Here is a 26037-nt window from a genome sequence, read left to right on the forward strand (position 1 = left end):
GACCACCTAGAGGAGAGACAGCAGAGAGACAGAGTTCATCTAGTATTATAGTAGTAATATAGTGATGCTGGGACAGTTGGAGTGGGACACTGACACTGGGTAGATACGACCACCTAGAGGAGAGACAGAGTTCATCTAGTATTATAGTAGTAATATAGTGCTGCTGGGACAGTTGGAGTAGGACACTGACACTGGGTAGATACGACCACCTAGAGGAGAGACAGCAGAGAGACAGAGTTCATCTAGTATTATAGTAGTAATATAGTGCTGCTGGGACAGTTGGAGTAGGACACTGACACTGGGTAGATACGACCACCTAGAGGAGAGACAGAGTTCATCTAGTATTATAGTAGTAATATAGTGCTGCTGGGGCAGTTGGAGTAGGACACTGACACTGGGTAGATACGACCACCTAGAGGAGAGACAGCAGAGAGACAGAGTTCATCTAGTATTATAGTAGTAATATAGTGCTGCTGGGACAGTTGGAGTAGGACACTGACACTGGGTAGATACGACCACCTAGAGGAGAGACAGCAGAGAGACAGAGTTCATCTAGTATTATAGTAGTAATATAGTGCTGCTGGGACAGTTGGAGTAGGACACTGACACTGGGTAGATACGACCACCTAGAGGAGAGACAGCAGAGAGACAGAGTTCATCTAGTATTATAGTAGTAATATAGTGCTGCTGGGACAGTTGGAGTAGGACACTGACACTGGGAGGATACGACCACCTAGAGGAGAGACAGAGTTCATCTAGTATTATAGTAGTAATATAGTGCTGCTGGGACAGTTGGAGTAGGACACTGACACTGGGTAGATACGACCACCTAGAGGAGAGACAGCAGAGAGACAGAGTTCATCTAGTATTATAGTAGTAATATAGTGCTGCTGGGACAGTTGGAGTAGGACACTGACACTGGGTAGATACAACCACCTAGAGGAGAGACAGAGTTCATCTAGTATTATAGTAGTAATATTGTGCTGCTGGGGCAGTTGGAGTAGGACACTGACACTGGGTAGATACGACCACCTAGAGGAGAGACAGCAGAGAGACAGAGTTCATCTAGTATTATAGTAGTAATATAGTGCTGCTGGGACAGTTGGAGTAGGACACTGACACTGGGTAGATACGACCACCTAGAGGAGAGACAGAGTTCATCTAGTATTATAGTAGTAATATAGTGCTGCTGGGACAGTTGGAGTAGGACACTGACACTGGGTAGATACGACCACCTAGAGGAGAGACAGCAGAGAGACAGAGTTCATCTAGTATTATAGTAGTAATATAGTGCTGCTGGGGCAGTTGGAGTAGGACACTGACACTGGGTAGATACGACCACCTAGAGGAGAGACAGCAGAGAGACAGAGTTCATCTAGTATTATAGTAGTAATATAGTGCTGCTGGGACAGTTGGAGTAGGACACTGACACTGGGAGGATACGACCACCTAGAGGAGAGACAGAGTTCATCTAGTATTATAGTAGTAATATAGTGCTGCTGGGACAGTTGGAGTAGGACACTGACACTGGGTAGATACGACCACCTAGAGGAGAGACAGCAGAGAGACAGAGTTCATCTAGTATTATAGTAGTAATATAGTGCTGCTGGGACAGTTGGAGTAGGACACTGACACTGGGTAGATACAACCACCTAGAGGAGAGACAGAGTTCATCTAGTATTATAGTAGTAATATTGTGCTGCTGGGGCAGTTGGAGTAGGACACTGACACTGGGTAGATACGACCACCTAGAGGAGAGACAGAGTTCATCTAGTATTATAGTAGTGATATAGTGCTGCTGGGACAGTTGGAGTAGGACACTGACACTGGGTAGATACGACCACCTAGAGGAGAGACAGCAGAGAGACAGAGTTCATCTAGTATTATAGTAGTAATATAGTGCTGCTGGGACAGTTGGAGTAGGACACTGACACTGGGTAGATACGACCACCTAGAGGAGAGACAGCAGAGAGACAGAGTTCATCTAGTATTATAGTAGTAATATAGTGATGCTGGGACAGTTGGAGTAGGACACTGACACTGGGTAGATACGACCACCTAGAGGAGAGACAGCAGAGAGACAGAGTTCATCTAGTATTATAGTAGTAATATAGTGCTGCTGGGACAGTTGGAGTAGGACACTGACACTGGGTAGATACGACCACCTAGAGGAGAGACAGCAGAGAGACAGAGTTCATCTAGTATTATAGTAGTAATATAGTGCTGCTGGGACAGTTGGAGTAGGACACTGACACTTAGAAACCTAGTAAAACACAAGTAAAAGGGTTAGCTGAATTAGATGAAGAATTCAAGCTTTCCTGTTCATTTGGTATTGAGGTCTGCCTGCAGATGATCAGTAATGCATCAGAAGACTGTTTGAATGTATGAGAATCATTTTTATAGAATATGAACTGAGGTTTAACTCAGACCCTCATTGGCCAGGTTCAAGCTCTACACGGAAGGCTCTGGCCTCTGTGTATCAGGCAGAGACGTCTAACTCACCATTGTGATCTCTACAGTAGGGGTCAACCGATTCATCGGAATGGCCGATTATTTAAGGCCGATTTCAAGTTTTGGACACCGATTTGGCCGATTTTTAAAATGTATTTATATATGTATATTTTTGTACACCTTTATTTAACTAGGCAAGTCAGTTAAGAACACGTTATTTTCAATGATGGTCTAGGAACGGTGGGTTAACTGCTTTGTTCAGGGGCAGAACGACAGATTTTCACCTTGTCAGCTCGGGGGATTCAATCTTGCAACCTAACAGTTAACTAGTCCAACGCTCTAACCACCTGCCTCTCATTGCACTCCATGAGGAGCCTGCCTGTTACGCGAATGCAGTAAGAAGCCAAGGTAAGTTGCTAGCTAGCATTAAACTTATCTTATAAAAAACAATCAATCAATCAATCATAATCACTAGTTAACTACACATGGTTGATGATATTACTAGTTTATCTAGCGTGTCCTGCGTTGCATATAATCAATGCGGTGGGCATTCGCGAAAAAGGACTGTCATTGCTCCAACGTGAACCTAACCATAAACATCAATGCTTTTCTTAAAATCAATACACAGAAGTATATACAGTGCCTTGCGAAAGTATTCGGCCCCCTTGAACTTTGCGACCTTTTGCCACATTTCAGGTTTCAAACATAAAGATATAAAACTGTATTTTTTTGTGAAGAATCAACAACAAGTGGGACACAATCATGAAGTGGAACGACATTTATTGGATATTTCAAACTTTTTTAACAAATCAAAAACTGAAAAATTGGGCGTGCAAAATTATTCAGCCCCTTTACTTTCAGTGCAGCAAACTCTCTCCAGAAGTTCAGTGAGGATCTCTGAATGATCCAATGTTGACCTAAATGACTAATGATGATAAATACAATCCACCTGTGTGTAATCAAGTCTCCGTATAAATGCACCTGCACTGTGATAGTCTCAGAGGTCCGTTAAAAGCGCAGAGAGCATAATGAAGAACAAGGAACACACCAGGCAGGTCCGAGATACTGTTGTGAAGAAGTTTAAAGCCGGATTTGGATACAAAAAGATTTCCCAAGCTTTAAACATCCCAAGGAGCACTGTGCAAGCGATAATATTGAAATGGAAGGAGTATCAGACCACTGCAAATCTACCAAGACCTGGCCGTCCCTCTAAACTTTCAGCTCATACAAGGAGAAGACTGATCAGAGATGCAGCCAAGAGGCCCATGATCACTCTGGATGAACTGCAGACATCTACAGCTGAGGTGGGAGACTCTGTCCATAGGACAACAATCAGTCGTATATTGCACAAATCTGGCCTTTATGGAAGTGGCAAGAAGAAAGCCATTTCTTAAAGATATCCATAAAAAGTGTCATTTAAAGTTTGCCACAAGCCACCTGGGAGACACACCAAACATGTGCAAGAAGGTGCTCTGGTCAGATGAAACCAAAATTGAACTTTTTGGCAACAATGCAAAACATTATGTTTGGCGTAAAAGCAACACAGCTGAACACACCATCCCCACTGTCAAACATGGTGGTGGCAGCATCATGGTTTGGGCCTGCTTTTCTTCAGCAGGGACAGGGAAGATGGTTAAAATTGATAGGAAGATGGATGGAGCCAAATACAGGACCATTCTGGAAGAAAACCTGATGGAGTCTGCAAAAGACCTGAGACTGGGACGGAGATTTGTCTTCCAACAAGACAATGATCCAAAACATAAAGCAAAATCTACAATGGAATGGTTCAAAAATAAACATATCCAGGTGTTAGAATGGCCAAGTCAAAGTCCAGAGCTGAATCCAATCGAGAATCTGTGGAAAGAACTGAAAACTGCTGTTCACAAATGCTCTCCATCCAACCTCACTGAGCTCGAGCTGTTTTGCAAGGAGGAATGGGGAAAAAAATTCAGTCTCTCGATGAGCAAAACTGATAGAGACATACCCCAAGCGACTTACAGCTGTAATCGCAGCAAAAGGTGGCGCTACAAAGTATTAACTTAAGGGGGCTGAATAATTTTGCACGCCCAATTTTTCAGTTTTTGATTTGTTAAAAAAGTTTGAAATATCCAATAAATGTTGTTCCACTTCATGATTGTGTCCCACTTGTTGTTGATTCTTCACAAAAAAATACAGTTTTATATCTTTATGTTTGAAGCCTGAAATGTGGCAAAAGGTCGCAAAGTTCAAGGGGGCCGAATACTTTCGCAAGGTACTGTATTTTTAAACCTGCATATTTAGCTAAAAGAAATCCAGGTTAGCAGGCAATATTAACCAGGTGAAATTGTGTCACTTCTCTTGCGTTCATTGCACGCAGAGTCAGTGTATATGCGATAATAATAAACATTTTGTTTTCAAGATGATAGTTTCCGGATTCGACCATATTAATGACCAAAGGCTCGTATTTCTGTGTGTTATTATGTTATAATTAAGTCTATAATTTGATATAGCATTCTGACTGAGTGATGGTAGACAGCAGCAGACTCGAAAGCATTCATTCAAACAGCACTTTTGTGCGTTTTGCCAGCAGCTCTTCACTGTGCTTCAAGCATTAAGTTGTTTATGACTTCAAGCCTATCAACTCCCGAGATTAGGCTGGTGTAACCAATGTGAAATGGCTAGCTAGTTAGCGGGGTGAGCGCTAATAGCGTTTCAAACGTCACTCGCTCTGAGACTTGGAGTGGTTGTTCCCCTTGCTCTGCAAGGGCCGCGGCTTTTGTGGAGCGATGGGTAACGCTGCTTCGAGGGTGGCTGTTGTCGATGTGTTCCTTGTTCGAGCGAGGAGAGGGACGGAAGCTATACTGTTACACTGGCAAAACTAAAGTGCCTATAAGAACATCCAATAGTCAAAGGTATATGGAATACAAATGGAAGAGAGAAATTGTCCTATAAATACTATATTAACTACAACCTAAAATCTCTTAACTTGGAATATTGAAGTCTCATGTTAAAAGGAACCACCAGCTTTCATATGTTCTCATGTTCTGAGCAAGGAACTGAAACGTTAGCTTTCTTACATAGCACATATTGCACTTTTACTTTCTCCATCACTTTGTTCTTGCATTATTTAAACCAAATTGAACATGTTTCATTATTTACTTGAGGCTAAATTGATTTTTATTGATGTATTATATTAAGTTAAAACAAGTGTTCATTCAGTATTGTTGTAATTGTCATTATTACAAATAAATCAAATTAAAAAAATCGTCAGATTAATCGGTATCTGCTTTTTTTGGTCCTCCAATAATCGGTATTGGCGTTGAAAAATCATAAAATCGGTCGACCTCTAGTCTACAGTGCTGTCAGGTGGACATCAGTAGCAACACGCAGGCTCAAACCCTGGTCTTATTCAGAAGACCATTTAAAGAACACTGCCATGTTATATATCCTCGCTTCTAACATGAAATGAGAACACATACAAGCTCCGATCTCAATCTTGTTTTATGCTAATAGTCCCTTTCATTACTCAGCCCCTGATCTTGAATTCCCTCCGGGCTAACCTAAAACACCAGGACCTGATGTCTGGAGAAGTTCAAAGGTTAATTAGATGAACAGGTTGTTGAGACATGTAGCTGTTTCTAGTTGTCACCCCATGTCACTAGTTTGCATTGCCTTATGTAAGGAAGCCTGTTGTTTTACACCACACAAGCCTGCACACACAGTTTGGGTGTCTCCCCCACCTACCCTGTGTGGGTGTGTCTCCATCACCTACCCTGTGTGGGTGTGTCTCCCCCACCTACCCTGTGTGGGTGTGTCTCCCCCACCTACCCTGTGTGGGTGTGTCTCCCCCACCTACCCTGTGTGGGTGTGTCTCCCCCACCTACCCTGTGTGGGTGTGAGCGCGCCGTCGGCCAGCGTGTAGTTGAGTGTGCGTATCAGCAGCGTCATGTCTTCGTGACGGGAGCAGTGGGACGCTCTCTGGCGTCCGCTGGCGTAGACATCGTGGTGTAGCCGCTTGACCCGCTCCACCACCGACTGGGCCACGGCCTCTAGGCTTCCCTGTTGGGCTAGTTCTGCTGCTACCATCGCTACCATCTCCTAGAGGAGGGGGAGGACAGAGGGGAAAACGATGCAACGTTTCATCTCATGGGGAAATCAACTGAAATCAGTAGGGAGAGAGAGGGAAGGAGGGAGGGAGGAGAAGGAGGAGAGGTAGAGATGGGTAGATGATGTTGGAGTTGGGAAGAGGAGAGTAAGAGGTGGTGGTGAACTAGGACGATTGGGAAAGACCAGCATCGTCCTCCTTGGAGCATCGTCCTCCTCCTTTATCAAAGAAGCTTGTTGTGAATGTAATTGGATAAGAGGTTAATTGGATAAGTGAATGCACCCACCTGATTGGCCTGTTCAGGTCCGTGGGCGGACTCCAGGGCTTTGATGAGCCCCTCTGACATCAGCAACAGGAATCCCGTCACGCCCTCTAACGATTGGCTGGCCTGGATCTCCGGCTCTGCTATGATCGGCTTGTTCTTGGCGGCGCTGATGGTCGTGGGCGGGGCATGGAGGAAAATGAAGAAGACGGACAGATTGAAGGAGGAGAGTGAGAGCGAGTGAAAGAGAAGAGAAAGGAAAGAAAGGAGAAAAGAGAGGGATGAGATAGAGGTAATCGATAAGAGGAAGTGCAGCAAAACGTTGTTTCCAACCTACAATACAATCTAAAGTGGATCCTACAGCTATTGTATGCAGTAAACATGTGCCTATGAGTTATAGTGTTCGCACTGAGGCGGTGTGCCCTAGTAGGAAGTCCACTGTGTGCCGCTCACCCTGCACTAACATACAGAACATGAGCATGTCTACTTCTGCTAAGCAATGAAAACAATCAAGCATCCCAGAAAAGTGCTAAAAATAGCCCACATGAAACAAGGTTCCTGAAATCAATCATTTGCTAGCAACAGGTGACCTTCATATTCGGACAATTTCGGAATCTCACTTAGATAATACCTTTGATGCTATAGTGGCAGCAACACATGGTTATAACATCTACAGAAAATACAGAAATGCCAAAGGTGGAGGTGTGGCTGTTTATAATCAGAACCAGATTCCTGTAAAACTTTGAGAGGATCTCATGTTAAATACTGTAATAAGTAATATGGCTACAGGTTCATCTGCCTCACCTAAAGCCCATTATGGTGGGAAGCTGCTATAGACCACTAAGTGCTAACAGTCAGTTTCTGGATAACGTTTTGAAATGCTTGTTAATGTTTGAGATAAACAGAGAGGTATATTCTGACAGGCTTTGATCACACTGCTCACTCAAGAGAAAGCTTCACACTAACTAGCGCCTGCAACCATGTTCAGGTTATCAGTCAACCTACCAGGGTAGTTACAAACAGCACAGGAATTCAATCACCAACATGTACTGACCACATCTTTACTAGTGCTGCAGAAATGTGCTTTAAGGCAGCATCCAGATCCATCGGATGTAGTGATCACAATAGTAGCCATATCAAGGAAAACCAAAGTTCCAAAGGCTGGGCCTAATATAGTGTATAAGAGGTCCTACAATAAGATTTGCAGCGATTCCAATGTTGATGATGTAAAGAATATTTGTTGGTCTGTGGTGTGTAATGAGGAGCAACCAGACACGGCACTTGACACATTTAGGAAATTACTCATTCCAGTTGCTAATAATCAGCACCCATTAAGAAAATGACTGTATAAACTGTTAAAACCCTGTGGACTGATGAGGAATTGAAAAATGGATGGTTGAGTTGGATGAGGCAAAAGGAATGGCAAATAAGTCTGGCTGCACAACCGATTGGCAAACGTACTGCAAATTGAGAAATCATGTGACTAAACTGAATACAAATAAACTATACTATGAAACAAAGATAATTATATAAAGAACGATAGTAAAAAGCTTTGGAGCACCTTAAGTGACATTTTGGGCAAAAATTGAATCAAAACCCACTGATATTGCCACTGATATAGATTTTTTTTCAATGGCAAGATTAGCAAACTTAGGCATGATTTGCCATTAACAAATGCTGACATTACACATCCAAGTATAACAACTGATCAAATTATGAAAAATAAGATTTGTCATTTTGAATTCCGTAAAGTGAGTGTGGAAGAGGTGAAAAATGATTGTTGTCTATCAACGATGACAAGACACCGGGGTCTGACAACTTGGATGGAAAATGACTGAGGATAATAGTGGATGATATTGCCACTGCTATTTGCAATATCTTCAATTTAAGCCTACTAGAGAGTGTGTGCCCTCGGGCCTGGAGGGAAGGTAACGTCATTACGCTACCCAAGAATAGTAAAGCCCCCTTTACTGGTTCAAATAGCCCACCAATCAGCCTGTTATCAACCCTTAGTAAACTTCTGGAAAAAATTGTGTTTGACCAGATACAATGCTATTTTACTGTAAACATATTGACAGACTTTCAGCATGCTTACAGGGGGAAACATTCAACAAGCACAGCACTTAAACAAATGACTGATGAATGGCTGAGAGAAATGGATAAAAATATTGTGGTAGCAGTTTTGTTAGACTTGTGGCTTTGACAGTATCGATCATATTCTGCTGATGGAAAAACATATCTGTTATGGCTTCATACCCCCTGTCTACCTGTCTAACAGATCACAGAGGGTGTTCTTTAATGGAAGCCTCTCCAACACCATCCAGGTAGAATCAGGGATTCAGCTGTCTGAATGACTCAACACTATTGACGTCAGCTACTACAGAGAGTGAAATCACTGCAACACTTAAAGAGCTGTGGTTTGTTTCAGAATGGGTGGCAAGGAATAAGTCAGCCCTAAATATTTTAAAAACTAAAAGCATTGTATGTGGGAAAAATTATTCACTAAAACAATAAACCTCAACTAAATCATGTAATAAATTATGTGGAAAGTTGAGGTGACTAAACTGTCATGGTCAAAACATGTTGATACAACAGTAGCTAAGATGGGGAGAAGTCTGTCCATAATAAAGTGATGCTCTGCCTTCTTAACAGCACTATCAACAAGGCAGGTCCTACAGACTCTAGTTTTGTCGCACCTGGACTACTGTTCAGTAGTGTTGTCAGGTCCTACAGACTCTAGTTTTGTCGCACCTGGACTACTGTTCAGTTTTGTCACACCTGGACTACTGTTCAGTAGTGTTGTCAGGTCCTACAGACTCTAGTTTTGTCGCACCTGGACTACTGTTCAGTTTTGTCGCACCTGGACTACTGTTCAGTAGTGTTGTCAGGTCCTACAGACTCTAGTTTTGTCGCACCTGGACTACTGTTCAGTAGTGTTGTCAGGTCCTACAGACTCTAGTTTTGTCGCACCTGGACTACTGTTCAGTAGTGTTGTCAGGTCCTACAGACTCTAGTTTTGTCACACCTGGACTACTGTTCAGTAGTGTTGTCAGGTCCTACAGACTCTAGTTTTGTCACACCTGGACTACTGTTCAGTAGTGTTGTCAGGTGCCACAAAGAGGGACCTGGGAAAATGACAATTGTCTCAGAACAGGGCAGCACGGCTGTCCCTTAAAAGTACACGGAGAGCTAACATTAATGATATGCATGTCAATCTCTCATGGAGAGTGGAGGAGAGTCTGACTTCATCACTACTTGTTTTTGTAAGAAGTGTTGACGTGCTGAACGTACCGAGGTGTCTGTATAAACTACTAGCACAGAGCTCAGACACCCAGCATACCCCAGCATACCCCACAAGACAAGTCACCAGAGGTCTCTTCACATTCCTCAATAACAGACTATGGGAGGCACAGAGTACTACATAGAGTCATGAGTACATAGAACTCTATTCCACATCAGGTTACTGATGCAAGCAGTAAAACAGATAAAAATACACCTTATGGAACAGCTGGGACTGTGAAGAGACACACACAGACACACATACACATGATAAGACACACTCTACACACACGTACACAGGATGTTGTACTGTAGAGATGTGATAGTAGAGTAGTGGTCTGAGGGAACACACTAAATGTGCTGTGAAAAGTGTTATGAAACGTAATGTCATGTAATATTTTAAACTATATACAGTGGTGAGAACAAGTATTTGAAACACTGCCGATTTTGCAGGTTTTCCTACTTACAAAGCATGTAGAGGTCTGTAATTTTTATCATAGGTACACTTCAACTGTGAGAGACGGAATCTAAAACAAAAATCCAGAAAATTACATTGTATGATTTTTAAGTAAGTAATTTGGTACAGAAACCTTTGTTTGCAATTACAGGGATCATACGTTTCCTGTAGTTCTTGACCAGGTTTGCACACACACTGCAGCAGGGATTTTGGCCCACTCCTCCATACAGACCTTCCCCAGATCCTTCAGGTTTTGTGGCTGTTGCTGGGCAATACGGACTTTCAGCTTCCTCCAAAGATTTTCTATTGGGTTCAGGTATGGAGACTGGCTAGGCCACTCCAGGACCTTGAGATGCTTCTTACGGAGCCACTCCTTAGTTGCCCTGGCTGTGTGTTTCGAGTCGTTGTCATGCTGGAAGACCCAGCCACGACCCATCTTCAATGCTCTTACTGAGGGAAGGAGGTTGTTGGCCAAGATCTCGCGATATATGGCCCCATCCATCTTCCCCTCAATACAGTCGTCCTGTCCCCTTTGCAAAAAATCATCCCCAAAGAATGATGTTTCCACCTCCATGCTTCACGGTTGGGATGGTGTTCTTGGGGTTGTACTCATCCTTCTTCTTCCTCCAAACACAGCGAGTGGAGTTTAGACGACAAAGCTCTATTTTTGTCTCATCAGACCACATGACCTTCTCCCATTCCTCCTCTGGATCATCCAGATGGTCATTGGCAAACTTCAGACGGGCATGGACATGCGCTGACTTGAGCAGGGGGACCTTGCGTGCGCAGCAGGATTTTAATCCATGACGGCGTAGTGTGTTACTAATGGTTTTGTTTGAGACTGTGGTCCCAGCTCTCTTCAGGTCATTGACCAGGTCCTGCCGTGTGGTTCTGGGATGATCCCTCACCTTCCTCATGATCATTGATGCCCCACGAGGTGAGATCTTGCATGGAGCCCGAGACAGAGGGTGATTGGTGATTGACTGTCATCTTGAACGTCTTCCATTTTCTAATAATTGCGCCAACAGTTGTTGCCTTCTCACCAAGCTGCTTGCCTATTGTCCTGTAGCCCATCCCAGCCTTGTGCAGGTCTACAACGTTATCCCTGATGTCCTTACACAGGTCTCTGGTCTTGGCCATTGTGGAGAGGTTGTAGTCTGTTTGATTGAGTGTGTGGACAGGTGTCTTTTATACAGGTAACGAGTTCAAACAGGTGCAGTTAATACAGGTAATGAGTGGAGAACAGGGGGGCTTCTTAAAGAAAAACTAACAGGTCTGTGAGAGCCGGAATTCTTACTGGTTGGTAGGTGATCAAATACTTATGTCATGCAATAAAATGCAAATGAATTACTTAAAAATCATACAATGTGATTTTCTGGATTTTTGTTTTAGATTCCGTCTCTCACAGTTGAAGTGTACCTATGATAAAAATTACAGACCTCTACATGCTTTGTAAGTAGGAAAACCTGCTAAATCGGCAATGTATAAAATACTTGTTCTCCCCACTGTAACACACATATATATATATATATATATATATATATATATATAACTGCCTTAATGTTGCTGGACCCCAGAAGAGTAGCTGCTGCCTTGGCAGGAACTGATGGGGATCCTTAATGAATACAAATACAAAAGTGGAGCGTTTTTCCACTTGAAATGTCTTGTACTCAGTCTACCTACCGCTATGTAGCACTGAAGAAATCCAATTGGAAACTCAATTAAGTGCATTTTTCTGTGGATAAGTTGAATCCTATTCAAAGATCCAGCCTTATATTCATCCGTTTGGCTCGGCTACAGAGGACAGCAGGAAATTGGACTTCTGAGCCTGTGTGTGTGTGGGTGTGTGTGTATAAATGGATGTACATGCGCTAGTGTGTGTGTGTGCACCCCTACCTCAACAGATCTATATCTGTGTAGTTATATTTAACCCTGTAGTCTCCAATCCTCCTGGTGCTGCTCTGACCAGCTATCAGAGCCGCCTGACGAAGACCAGACACATCAAGACCTGGGGGATGGAGGAGAGGATGATGGGTAAAGTGGGATGAGGTGGAGAAGAGGAGACAGGTGGAGAGGTGAAGGGGAGTAGAGGATGCGACAGGGGGAAAGACAGGGTGGGAGGAGGGGATGAGGTGGAGAAGAGGAGACAGGAGGAGAGGTGAAGGGGAGTAGAGGATGCGACAGGGGGAAGACAGGGTGGGAGGAGGGGATGAGGTGGAGAAGAGGAGACAGGAGGAGAGGTGAAGGGGAGTAGAGGATGCGACAGGGGGAAAGACAGGGTGGGAGGAGGGGATGATGTGGAGAAGAGGAGACAGGAGGAGAGGTGAAGGGGAGTAAAGGATGCGACAGGGGGAAAGACAGGGTGGGAGGAGGGGATGAGGTGGAGAAGAGGAGACAGGAGGAGAGGTGAAGGGGAGTAAAGGATGCGACAGGGGGAAAGACAGGGTGGGAGGAGGGGATGAGGTGGAGAAGAGGAGACAGGAGGAGAGGTGAAGGGGAGTAGAGGATGCGACAGGGGGAAAGACAGGGTGGGAGGAGGGGATGAGGTGGAGAAGAGGAGACACGAGGAGAGGTGAAGGGGAGTGAACGAGGAGGGAACAAGGAAACAGCAAGAAAGGGAAGAGGAGGGCAGACGTAAAGGACGAATGAAGGAGAGAAGGGAGAGATAGGTGGCCGTGATGAAAGTAAGAGAGGAAGGGGAGGAGAAGAGAGGGGAGGGGGAAGGAGAAGAGGTCACCTTCAACCAGGGTGTGCGTTTTCCAATGAATTGACCCCATTCCATTTTAAAGGCAGACTCAGCAGTATGAAGTAGGTGCACAAAGTAAACAGCCTAGTGGGTCAATTTCCACAACAACTAAGAGCGTTGAAGCGCAAGGCTCAACTTCTCCCGTAGCTACGCTGTAACAGCGTGAAGTGAACCCATGCACAGACTGTGTGTGTGTGTGTGTGAGACTCACCCAGCCCAGCCAGTCTCTGGAGCTCGTCCTCGTTCTCTGTGGTGTGAGGTCGTCCAATCTGGATCACCTGGTTCTGACCGTCGCTGGTTGACTTACACAGCAGGGCCCGGTTGGTACCTGGACCACAACAAAATCATTAGGCCACAATACAAAGACAAACCAACCACAACCTGTTGGTAAGATATCCTTCTCTTCTTATAGGACTTACACAGCAGGGCCCGGTTGGTACCTGGACCACAACACAACCATTAGGCCACAATACAAACACAACCTGTTGTTAAGATATCCTTCTCCTCTTATAGGACTTACACAGCAGGGCCTGGTTGATACCTGGACCACAACACAACTACCCATATGACTGAAATCCATTAAGAGAGTTTGGTTGGTACCGGGACCAGAAACAGAACATAATCTAGTATTGTATAATAATAGCATTTCATTTTATTGATTGGTACATTCATCAATTAAAAGGCTGACCCAGACATCCTCATCACTCAGATCCCTGACTGAAACCAGTCTGAAACAGTCACTGTAATGGAGACCTCGCTGATTACTTCATTCATTAAATGGCTGGAATTCTCTCTCTCACACACACACAAAAGTTCCAAAGTTGTAATGATGTGCAAATAGTTAACCCTAATTGCTGCTGTAAGTCAATCTGGGTAAGAGTGTCTGCTAAATTACATTTAAAAAAAGAAAATAATAATTAACTAATTAAATGGTTGTAATTGTCTATTAATTGGTCTTTCTGGTTTTAAGACCAGTTGATTACAATCAAATAACCTGTCCATAAATAAATCAAATAAATTGTTCATAAATAAATCAAATGACCTGTCCATAAATAAATCAAATAACCTGTCCATAAATAAACCTGTCCATAAATAAATCAAATGACCTGTCCATAAATAAATCAAATAAATTGTCCATAAATAAATCAAATGACCTGTCCATAAATAAATCAAATGACCTGTCCATAAATAAATCTGTCCATAAATAAACCTGTCCATAAATAAACCTGTCCATAAATAAATCAAATGACCTGTCCATAAATAAATCAAATGACCTGTCCATAAATAAATCAAATGACCTGTCCATAAATAAACCTGTCCATAAATAAACCTGTCCATAAATAAATCAAATGACCTGTCCATAAATAAATTAAATTACCTGTCCCATAAATAAACCTGTCCATAAATAAATCAAATAACCTGTCCATAAATAAATCAAATAACCTGTCCATAAATAAATCAAATGACCTGTCCATAAATAAACCTGTCCATAAATAAATCAAATGACCTGTCCATAAATAAATCAAATGACCTGTCCATAAATAAATCAAATGACCTGTCCATAAATAAATCAAATGACCTGTCCATAAATAAATCAAATGACCTGTCCATAAATAAATCAAATGACCTGTCCATAAATAAATCAAATGACCTGTCCATAAATAAACCTGTCCATAAATAAATCAAATGACCTGTCCATAAATAAATCAAATAACCTGTCCATAAATAAATCAAATAACCTGTCCATAAATAAACCTGTCCATAAATAAACCTGTCCATAAATAAATCAGATAACCTGTCCATAAATAAATCAAATAACCTGTCCATAAATAAACCTGTCCATAAATAAACCTGTCCATAAATAAATCAAATAACCTGTCCATAAATAAATCAGATAACCTGTCCATAAATAAATAAAATAAACCTGTCCATAAATAAACCTGTCCATAAATAAACCTGTCCATAAATAAATCAGATAACCTGTCCATAAATAAATCAAATAACCTGTCCATAAATAAATCAAATGACCTGTCCATAAATAAATAAATGACCTGTCCATAAATAAATCAAATAACCTGTCCATAAATAAATCAGATAACCTGTCCATAAATAAATCAGATAACCTGTCCATAAATAAATCAAATAACCTGTCCATAAATAAACCTGTCCATAAATAAATCAAATAACCTGTCCATAAATAAATCAGATAACCTGTCCATAAATAAATCAAATAACCTGTCCATAAATAAAAAGGATAACCTGTCCATAAATAAATCAAATGACCTGTCCATAAATAAATCAAATAACCTGTCCATAAATAAATCAGATAACCTGTCCATAAATAAATCAGATAACCTGTACATAAATAAATCAAATGACCTGTCCATAAATAAATCAAATGACCTGTCCATAAATAAACCAAATGACCTGTCCATAAATAAACCTGTCCATAAATAAATCAAATAACCTGTCCATAAATAAACCTGTCCATAAATAAATCAAATGACCTGTCCATAAATAAATCAAATAACCTGTCCATAAATAAATCAAATAACCTGTCCATAAATAAATCAAATGACCTGTCCATAAATAAATCAAATGACCTGTCCATAAATAAATCAAATGACCTGTCCATAAATAAACCTGTCCATAAATAAACCTGTCCATAAATAAACCTGTCCATAAATAAATCAAATGACCTGTCCATAAATAAATCAAATGACCTGTCCATAAAAAAATCAAATGACCTGTCCATAAATAAACCTGTCCATAAATAAACCTGTCCATAAATAAATCAAATAACCTGTCCATAAATAAATCAAATAACCTGTCCATAAATAAATCAAATAACCTGTCCATAAATAAACCTGTCCATAAATAAACCTGTCCATATATAAATCAAATGACCTGTCCATAAATAAATCAAATAACCTGTCCATAAATAAATCAAATGACCTGTCCATAAATAAATCAAATAACCTGTCCATAAATAAATCAGATAACCTGTCCATAAATAAATCAAATGACCTGTCCATAAATAAATCAAATAACCTGTCCATAAATAAATCAAATGACCTGTCCATAAATAAATCAAATAACCTGTCCATAAATAAATCAAATGACCTGTCCATAAATAAATCAAATGACCTGTCCATAAATAAACCTGTCCATAAATAAACCTGTCCATAAATAAACCTGTCCATAAATAAATCAAATGACCTGTCCATAAATAAATCAAATGACCTGTCCATAAAAAAATCAAATGACCTGTCCATAAATAAACCTGTCCATAAATAAACCTGTCCATAAATAAACCTGTCCATAAATAAATCAAATAACCTGTCCATAAATAAATCAAATAACCTGTCCATAAATAAATCAAATGACCTGTCCATAAATAAATCAAATAACCTGTCCATAAATAAACCTGTCCATAAATATACCTGTCCATAAATAAATCAAATGACCTGTCCATATATAAATAAAATGACCTGTCCATAAATAAACCTGTCCATAAATAAACCTGTCCATATATAAATCAAATGACCTGTCCATAAATACATCAAATGACCTGTCCATAAATAAATCAAATAACCTGTCCATAAATAAATCAAATAACCTGTCCATAAATAAATCAAATGACCTGTCCATAAATAAACCTGTCCATAAATAAACCTGTCCATAAATAAACCTGTCCATAAATAAATCAAATGACCTGTCCATAAATAAATCAAATGACCTGTCCATAAAAAAATCAAATGACCTGTCCATAAATAAATCAAATAACCTGTCCATAAATAAATCAAATAACCTGTCCATAAATAAACCTGTCCATAAATATACCTGTCCATAAATAAACCTGTCCATATATAAATCAAATGACCTGTCCATAAATAAATCAAATAACCTGTCCATAAATAAATCAAATAACCTGTCCATAAATAAATCAAATGACCTGTCCATATATAAATCAAATGACCTGTCCATAAATAAATCAAATAACCTGTCCATAAATAAATCAAATAACCTGTCCATAAATAAACCTGTCCATAAATAAACCTGTCCATAAATAAATCAAATAACCTGTCCATAAATAAATCAAATGACCTGTCCATAAATAAACCTGTCCATAAATAAATCAAATAACCTGTCCATAAATAAATCAAATGACCTGTCCATAAATAAATCAAATGACCTGTCCATAAATAAACCTGTCCATAAATAAATCAAATAACCTGTCCATAAATAAATCAAATGACCTGTCCATAAATAAACCTGTCCATAAATAAATCAAATAACCTGTCCATAAATAAATCAAATGACCTGTCCATAAATAAATCAAATGACCTGTCCATAAATAAATCAAATGACCTGTCCATAAATAAATCAAATGACCTGTCCATAAATAAACCTGTCCATAAATAAATCAAATGACCTGTCCATAAATAAACCTGTCCATAAATAAATCAAATGACCTGTCCATAAATAAATCAAATGACCTGTCCATAAATAAATCAAATGACCTGTCCATAAATAAACCTGTCCATAAATAAATCAAATGACCTGTCCATGCTGGTGGGTAATAGCTTGGTTAGCATAATTGTAGAGGAGACATTGTTTACGTCTTGTGTTCCTGACCGTGACATTGCAGCAACTTCCACACCCCTTCACATCTCAGCAGAAATAAAACATAACAAGCCCATAGGAGACACACACACACACACACACACACAGAGTATGGAATGAGTCAGGTGACTCCACAGCTGGAAACACTTTTCTCCCTTAAAGGTTCCGTTTAATTTCCAAGGTCACCTCTCCACTTTGACCCTGACCTGTACATAGCTGGTGAGGTAGACTGAACAGTCTCCTTTTCCTCCTCTCCACCACTTCCCCCCCCCCCCCCCCCCCCCCCCCCCGCAATGAACAACCTTTCGTTTTTTCTCCCCCTATAAAATAAATCATTTTCTGCCCTTATTCCGACACTTGAAAACCCCAAGTGTCTTTTCCCCTTCATTCCTCCCCCTTCTTTCTTAGTCTTTTATTTGGCCCCCAAATCCCCATTTGAGACGGGCAGAGAGGCGGCTAACCATGGAGGGGGAAAAAGGATCCCAAATGGCCAGTCTGGAATAGTTGACACCAAATCGTAGCTTTAAAGATCCTATGGATCTTTATCCTATTATCCTATTATTTATATTATTATCCTACTATCCTATTATTTATATTATTATCCTACTATCCTATTATTTATATTATTATCCTACTATCCTATTATGGAGGACTTAAATCACCAGTGGAGTTTATTTTCTATGAACCAATGACTGACACACACACGTCTGGATGGAATAGTCAGACAGATGGTTTAAGGCCTATTGGACCAATGAGAAATGATTATGAAAATGGGTCTGGTTGTTATATCAACCCACGGTGAAATCCCCAGGGAATGTGTGTGTTCATTTCAGAAATCTCTTTCTGGCTTTCGGCTAGAATTCTAATTTCCTACCAGAGTGGTCTGGCTTTTAGATTTTTCTCAAATAATATGTTTAAATGTTTTTCCTCTCTCTGCCTTCGGGGGGTCACACAGACAGATGTTGACGAAGAAACGAGTTACAGGCCAGAAAGGATGGAACAAGGCCTGTTGACGTTCTGAATATCATTTCTAACAGGCGTTTTGATTCAGAGAAGTAAAGGCATTGTAACGCGTGTATGTAAAAGATCAGTGAGGACATAAAAAGCCCTAAGAGGTGTAATTGTGTTTGTATGTTTACATGGCTGTGGTCGTGTTAGTGCAAGGCTGTGCTCCTGCATGTGAGCTTCCTCTGTGTGTGTGTGGGTGTGTGTGTGTGTGTGTGGAACAACAGTACGTACCCACGTTGGCGATGTAGAGCTTGTTGTTGTGTATCAGAGCCACAACAGCGGTAGCTCCACCAGACACTTCCTGCTCCAGGTCCTTCAGCCTCTCAGAAAGCTTCTGACTCTGGGGGGAGAGCTGGTGGAACGATACTCCCTGGTGGAAGGGGGAGGGAGATGTAGGGGAGGGAGGGAGAGGTGGGGAGGGAGGGAGAGGTGGGGAGGGAGGGAGGGAGGGAGGGAGGGAGGGAGGGAGGGAGGGAGGGAGGGAGGGAGGGAGGGAGGGAGGGAGGGGTGGGGAGGGAGGGAGGGAGGGAGGGAGGGAGGGAGAGGTGGGGAGGGAGGGAGGGAGAGGTGGGGAGGGAGGGAGGGAGAGGTGGGGAGGGAGGGAGGGAGGGAGGGAGAGAGGGAGAGAGGGAGAGAGGGAGGGAGGGAGGGAGGGAGGGAGGGAGGGAGGGAGGGAGGGAGGGAGGGAGGGAGGGAGGGAGGGAGGGAGAGGTGGGGAGGGAGGGAGGGAGGGAGGGAGGGAGGGAGGGAGGGAGGGAGGGAGGGAGGGAGGGAGGGAGGGAGGGAGGGAGGGAGGGAGGGAGGGAGGGAAAAAAAGAAGATGATGGTAATAGGAGAGAGGAGATTAAGAGATTTAAGAATGTTAGTTAAGGTCGATTAAATGGCTAATGAGACTATATTGATTCCCAATGACTACATTCTAATGTGAATTAAAACTGTGGTTGCCATGGAAATCTAAGTAGGGAAATTTAACACGCTATGAGTGACAGAGTGCCATGCTTACCTCAGGTAGTTGGGATATAATAGTAGCCTTCTCTGCAAGAGCGTCACCGATTGTCTCAAAGTAACTCTTCTCTACAACGTCGAAGGCCTTAGGATAAAACAACAGAATCAATGGTATAAACATTCAAATAGCATTTCTTATGATATGATGCTTCTGCGAATGCGTTCTACCTAGAGCAGACAGGATTGCAGGCAGACACGCTGATTCAAAGACATAACAGTCGATATCTCTCTCACACACACACCTGTGAGAGAATTCTGCGGACATCAGAGTCAGTGTGTGTAGACTTGAGCTGTCCCAGAAGCAGTTCTGCTGTCAGACACTGAGAGACGAAGCTGGACACTCTGCTCCCATCAAACCCATTAAACACTCCATACAGGAAACAGCCTTCCTCACCTCTGATTGGACAGAAAGAAACAACTTTGTCTGAGTGGTCAAAACAAGAACTCCTCTTATGTTTGATTGGTCTGTTGCGAGACACTGGTCAAGTTTGTTTTGCATGGCCCGGATCCCCCTTGTGGGTAGAGTTGGATTATTTTAGACCATTCCATAGGTACTAAGGAGAACTCTCCACCCACGGGGGCACCGGGCCATGCAACAACAAACTCACCCATTGAGACACAAAGCTAGACACTGCTCCCATCGAACCCTGTACAGGAAACAGCCATCCTCACCTCTGATTGGACAGAAGACAACTTGTTATGTCTGATTGGTCAATATTCCTAGAACTCTGCACAGATCACCAGCCTTGGTAAGTGTGAGTATGGAAGCTACATACGGTTGTGGGTAATACAGCAGGGCTCTCTCTTCTTTGGCCCACGACCCCACCATGTAAAACGTGATGTAATCAACAACGGCCAATGTTGACTTTTTTTAATTGGGGCTATGCCAGTCTATTACAAATCACACTGACAGTACTTTTGACAGTATATCAATATGAAGGAAGAATGGTTTGAACTAAGGCTGGGACAAAACCAGTATTGCGAAAATGTAAAAAACAAAGCAGTATTAACTCTGGTTCTTTAAAAACCTTCTGTATGTAAAATATTGCGGGCAATAGTTTGGAAAATAAATGCATGTGACTCTGGATGACAAAATAATGTTTGTTTCCAACATAAGGGCTGTTTTCCTAAAGAAGTTAAATCCGCTTCATGTTTTATTGACTTGCCATGATACTAAAGCCCGGCCCTAGTTTGAGGTGACTGAAATGCATCAGAAAGGTATTGGGAAGTTCAGAAGCTCATCAAGCAATACTTTTGAATGATCTTCTGTGTAGAAAGATTTTATTTTTTATTTCACCAGGTAGGCTAGTTGAGAACAAGTTCTCATTTACAACTGTGACCTGGCCAAGATAAAGCAAAGCAGTGCGACTCAAACAATAACACAGAGTTACACATGGAATAAACAAGCGTTCAGTCAATAACACAATAGGAAAAAAAGGAAGTCTATATAGAGGGTGTGCAAATGGCATGAGGTGGTAAGGAAATAAATAGGCCATAGTAGCGATGTAATTACAATTTAGTAAATAAACACTGCAGTGATAGTTGAGCAGATGGTGATGTGCGAGGAGAAATGAATACTGGTGTGCAAAAGAGCAGAAAAGTAAATAAAAACAATATGGGGATGAGGTAGGTAGATTGGATGGGCTATTTACAGATGGGCTATGTACAGATGCAGCGATCGGTTAGCTGCTCAGATAGCTGATGTTTAAAGTTAGTGTGGGAAATTAGTCTCCAGCTTCAGCGATTTTTGCAATTCGTTCCAGTCATTGGCAGCAGAGAACTGGTAGGAAAGGCGCCCAAAGGAGGTGTTGGCTTTGGGGATGACCAGTGAGATATACCTGCTGGAGCACGTGCTATGGGTGGGTGTAGGCCTAGTTCCACCCCCCCGAGTCTGATGTAGTGTGTGGTCTTGTCCAATCTGTTCTACTGAGGCTTGTAGAGGGAAACAGCAGACACATACGTGTTTCTGAGCATCTCATCTTTCAGTAATGGGGTCATAAAGCGTTCAAAAGATAGAGATACAATTGTAGGAAGAAAATAAAAACCACTCTGTTTATTACAATTCAAGGGCTTTATTGGCATGGGAAACATATGTTTACATTGCCAAAGCAAGTGAAATAGATAATAAACAATACAAAATTACATGCCCTGTAAAAATAAAATAAACTCAAATTCACTAAACTTACAAAAAATAAATATATATATATATATATATATATATACATACACACACTGCTCAAAAAAATAAAGGGAACACTTAAACACAATGTAACTCCAAGTCAATCACACTTCTGTGAAATCAAACTGTCCACTGATTGACAAATTTCACATGCTGTTGTGCAAATGGAATAGACAACAGGTGGAAATTATAGGCAATTAGCAAGACACCCCCAATAAAGGAGTGGTTCTGCAGGTGGTGACCACAGACCACTTCTCAGTTCCTATGCTTCCTGGCTGATGTTTTGGTCACTTTTGAATGCTGGCGGTGCTTTCACTCTAGTGGTGCAATGAGACGGAGTCTACAACCCACACAAGTGGCTCAGGTAGTGCAGCTCATCCAGGATGGCACATCAATGAGAGCTATGGCAAGAAGGTTTGCTGTGTCTGTCAGCGTACTGTCCAGAGCATGGAGGTGCTACCAGGAGACAGGCCAGTACATCAGGAGACGTGGAGGAGGCCGTAGGAGGGCAACAACCCAGCAGCAGGACCGCTACCTCCGCCTTTGTGCAAGGTGGAGCAGGAGGAGCACTGCCAGAGCCCTGCAAAATGACCTCCAGCAGACCACAAATGTGCATGTGTCTGCTCAAACTGTCAGAAACAGACTCCATGAGGGTGGTATGAGGGCCTGACGTCCACAGGTGGGGGTTGTGCTTACAGCCCAACACCGTGCAGGACGTTTGGCATTTGCCAGAGAACACCAAGATTGGCAAATTTGCCAATGGCGCCCTGTGCTCTTCACAGATGAAAGCAGGTTCACACTGAGCACACGTAACAGAGTCTGGAGATGTTGTGGAGAACGTTCTGCTGCCTGCAACATCCTCCAGCATGACCGGTTTGGCGGTGGGTCAGTCATGGTGTGGGGTGGCATTTCTTTGGGGGGCCGCACAGCCCTCCATGTGCTCGCCAGAGGTAGCCTGACTGCCATTAGGTACCGAGATGAGCTCCTCAGACCCCTTGTGAGACCATATGCTGGTGCGGTTGGCCCTGGGTTCCTCCTAATGCAAGACAATGCTAGACCTCATGTGGCTGGAGTGTGTCAGCAGTTCCTGCAAGAGGAAGGCATTGATGCTATGGACTGGCCTGCCCGTTCCCCAGACCTGAATCCAATTGAGCACATCTGGGACATCATGTCTCGCTCCATCCACCAACGCCACTTTGCACCACAGACTGTCCAGGAGTTGGCGGATGCTTTAGTCCAGGTCTGGGAGGAGATCCCTCAGGAGACCATCCGCCACCTCATCAGGAGCATGCCCAGGTGTTGTAGGGAGGTCAAAATCCAGACCTCAATGGGTTGATAAATTTGATTTCCATTGATAATTTGTGTGATTTTGTTGTCAGCACATTCAACTATGTAAAGAAAAAAGTATTTAATAAGAATATTTCATTCATTCAGATCTAGGATGTTATTTTAGTGTTCCCTTTACTTTTTTGAGCAGTATATATATATATATATATATATATAAAGGTTGTATTTTCAATTGTTTGTTCTTCACTGGTTGCCCTTTTCTCGTGGCAACAGGTCACACATTTTGCTGCTGTGATGGCACACTGTGGAATCTCACCCAATAGATATGGGCGTTTATCAAACTTGGATTTAATCTCTAATTCTTTGAGGGTCTGTGTAATCTGACAACCGCATCTAGTGGCTAACAGAGGTTACTGACGTAAACCCGGTTCTATGAGCCAAGCAATTGAGGGGTGTTCTCTAACAACCCCATTTCCAAAACCAGTCAGCACCCCTTGTTTGGGAAATGCTGGTATACAGGGACATATCAATGGCTCCAGTAGCATTTTCAGACTGCCAAACCAAACTATGCTGCCTTGAATATGTTTTTTGTTATATGGTTCTTTCCAGCATGGTTCCCGTACCTATAGTGGATATGTAACCAGGCCAGGGCAGATGTGTTTGGCCTTAAAGTGTGAATCAGGCACAGGTGTCTTAGTTACCTGAACCTGAAGTGTCCGTCCTCGTTGGGGTGGCTCTGGGTGTCCTTTCCATCGGGTCCGTAGGTACAGTTGGGGGCTGTTCCCACCCCGCACATCTGACACAGGGGCAGGTCATCTGTCCAGCTCTGATGCTACCAGGGTGGAGTTTGAAGAATGACATTAGCTATTGTGTTAGTCATGGCGATCGTACTTATGTAGCCTAATTCTATGGTTTTAGTGTTCAGAGTTTTCTGACAACCATTGAAATTGTCCTGCTTATTTGTCTCCTCAGACTTCTGCTTCCGTTAGGCTTTGACGACCGTAGAAACTACAATATTCACATAGAAACTTAGGCTCAAAGTGTAATATTAAGTTAAGTGTTTTCAGAAAATATCCCGTTCTTCACTACCATTGGCTAGCTACTGTAGATAGAACCAATTATTTGGATAAAACTCAACTGACCCGTGGCTAAGAAAATCTACCCTTAAATAGTAACTAGATAAATACATATAAATTGCCAAGTGAAGAACACAAACTTAGTTAGCTAGCTGACTAAGCTAGCAATGTTTTTAGCCACGCTAGGCTAGCGGCGGATGTTGCTGTTTGCGGCACAGGGCCCGTGAAGAAGTTGTTTCAATTGTCTTTTGGAGAGCTAGATTACTTTATTCAAACAACAAAATGTGACTGGAGTTTTTTTTAACAATAAACACGTCTACAAAAGGGAGAAATCGTTTTTGTCTTACGCTTTGCATCATTTGCCGACGCTGAGACGCCATCTTTGATGGAACTCTGTGGACAACTTTGATGCATTCATGGGCGTCAACCTTGCGCAACGATTGCGCATTGGCACACGTTGATCTTCACGTCTCGTTGATTTTCACGTCAAAATGTGCTTGAAAAGCAGCAAAGGGAGATATCTGAACTTCAATCAATCAAGTTTCGCCTTCATACCTGAGCTTCTTCTCATTACTCTTTCTTCTCGTGACTCTTGAGTAATCCAAACGGAGAGCGACCATTCAAATATACGTTATCAACTAAAGACTGTTTGCTACAGTAAAACAAGTTTGCTTCTAATTTCCTTTATTATAGCGCCATCATGTTGACATGTGTTGTATAACACATCGAGAGCCGAGAAAGAGGATGGAACATTTATTAGTTAGAGTCATATGTGCTTGCTGAACAACTTTAGAAATTCGACATATTATTATTTTCTTTTTGGCACATGTAGCGACAAAACTGTAAAAGCTACCAATACCAAAACAACTTTGAAATGTGCAGGCTCACTGTCCTCAGTGTTTGGTGAAAATGTCAGCTGTTTAATCGTGATACATTTTCAATACTATTAGTACAAAACTCACAGTTGTAATACTTCCTGCCTTATGTTCAGAACCTTTCATTGTGCATTCATTGGCTTCATCTTTCACTATCTAAGTCATTCATGCAAAATCAACGTTCGTTATGAAATATTTGCTTTAATCACAAATACAATATATACTATTCAGCAGACAGTCATGCGTGCATCCCAGGACTCAAACCCACTATCCTGGTGCTAGAAGTACCATGCTTTACCAACGGAGCTACAAAGGATAAGGACAACCTCCACTATTATTGGCACCCTTGATAAAGATTAGCAAAAAAATACATAAAAATACAAATACCCAGATATATTTGAAGTGCAAAAACATTTGAAAATTATATTATTTTATTCTAAAACAATATACTAGAACATATATACTTGGCCCAATAGGCAATCAGCAAGCAGTTCTCTTGCCTTCAGGGAGCCATGGAAGTGAATAGAAAGGTGAATCTTCACACAGTTGCAATGTTTTGTATAAACCGATGTATATATCGATATCGTATCGAACAAATGCAACTGATATCAATTTAGATTGTCCATATCGGTGCTCATCACTGTAAAAAAGACAGACAGAGCGTCAGTTTAGCCACTAATTTCGGTTTATGGTGTGTGCTTG

The 26037-nt window shown here is 41.9% G+C and overlaps 1 protein-coding gene across 3 annotated transcripts in view; it reads right to left on the reverse strand.

The window, feature by feature from the left end:
• Positions 1 to 25119, reverse strand: part of tab1 (TGF-beta activated kinase 1/MAP3K7 binding protein 1) — a 30630-nt gene extending 5511 nt beyond the window's left edge. For 2 of the 3 annotated variants that reach the window (XM_090195532.1, XM_090195533.1), the window contains exons 1-9: positions 24808 to 25119; positions 24086 to 24216; positions 20161 to 20314; positions 19917 to 20003; positions 19145 to 19283; positions 13491 to 13607; positions 12430 to 12541; positions 6822 to 6966; positions 6315 to 6528 (exon numbers count right to left, since the gene is read on the reverse strand). In XM_090195532.1, the coding sequence (XP_090051658.1) occupies positions 6315 to 6528; positions 6822 to 6966; positions 12430 to 12541; positions 13491 to 13607; positions 19145 to 19283; positions 19917 to 20003; positions 20161 to 20314; positions 24086 to 24216; positions 24808 to 24840 (1132 nt within the window). In that variant the 5' untranslated portion in view covers positions 24841 to 25119. Of the gene's footprint in view, positions 1 to 2082; positions 2166 to 6314; positions 6529 to 6821; positions 6967 to 12429; positions 12542 to 13490; positions 13608 to 19144; positions 19284 to 19916; positions 20004 to 20160; positions 20315 to 24085; positions 24217 to 24807 lie in introns of those variants that run through there. The other variant, XM_090195534.1, reaches the window with a different exon arrangement.
• Between the last annotated feature and the right edge of the window lie 918 nt (positions 25120 to 26037).

The sequence above is a fragment of the Oncorhynchus mykiss genome, chromosome 13 (genome assembly GCF_057628025.1).
Source record: "Oncorhynchus mykiss isolate SJ-2025 chromosome 13, ASM5762802v1, whole genome shotgun sequence".
NCBI classification, from domain to species: domain Eukaryota; kingdom Metazoa; phylum Chordata; class Actinopteri; order Salmoniformes; family Salmonidae; genus Oncorhynchus; species Oncorhynchus mykiss.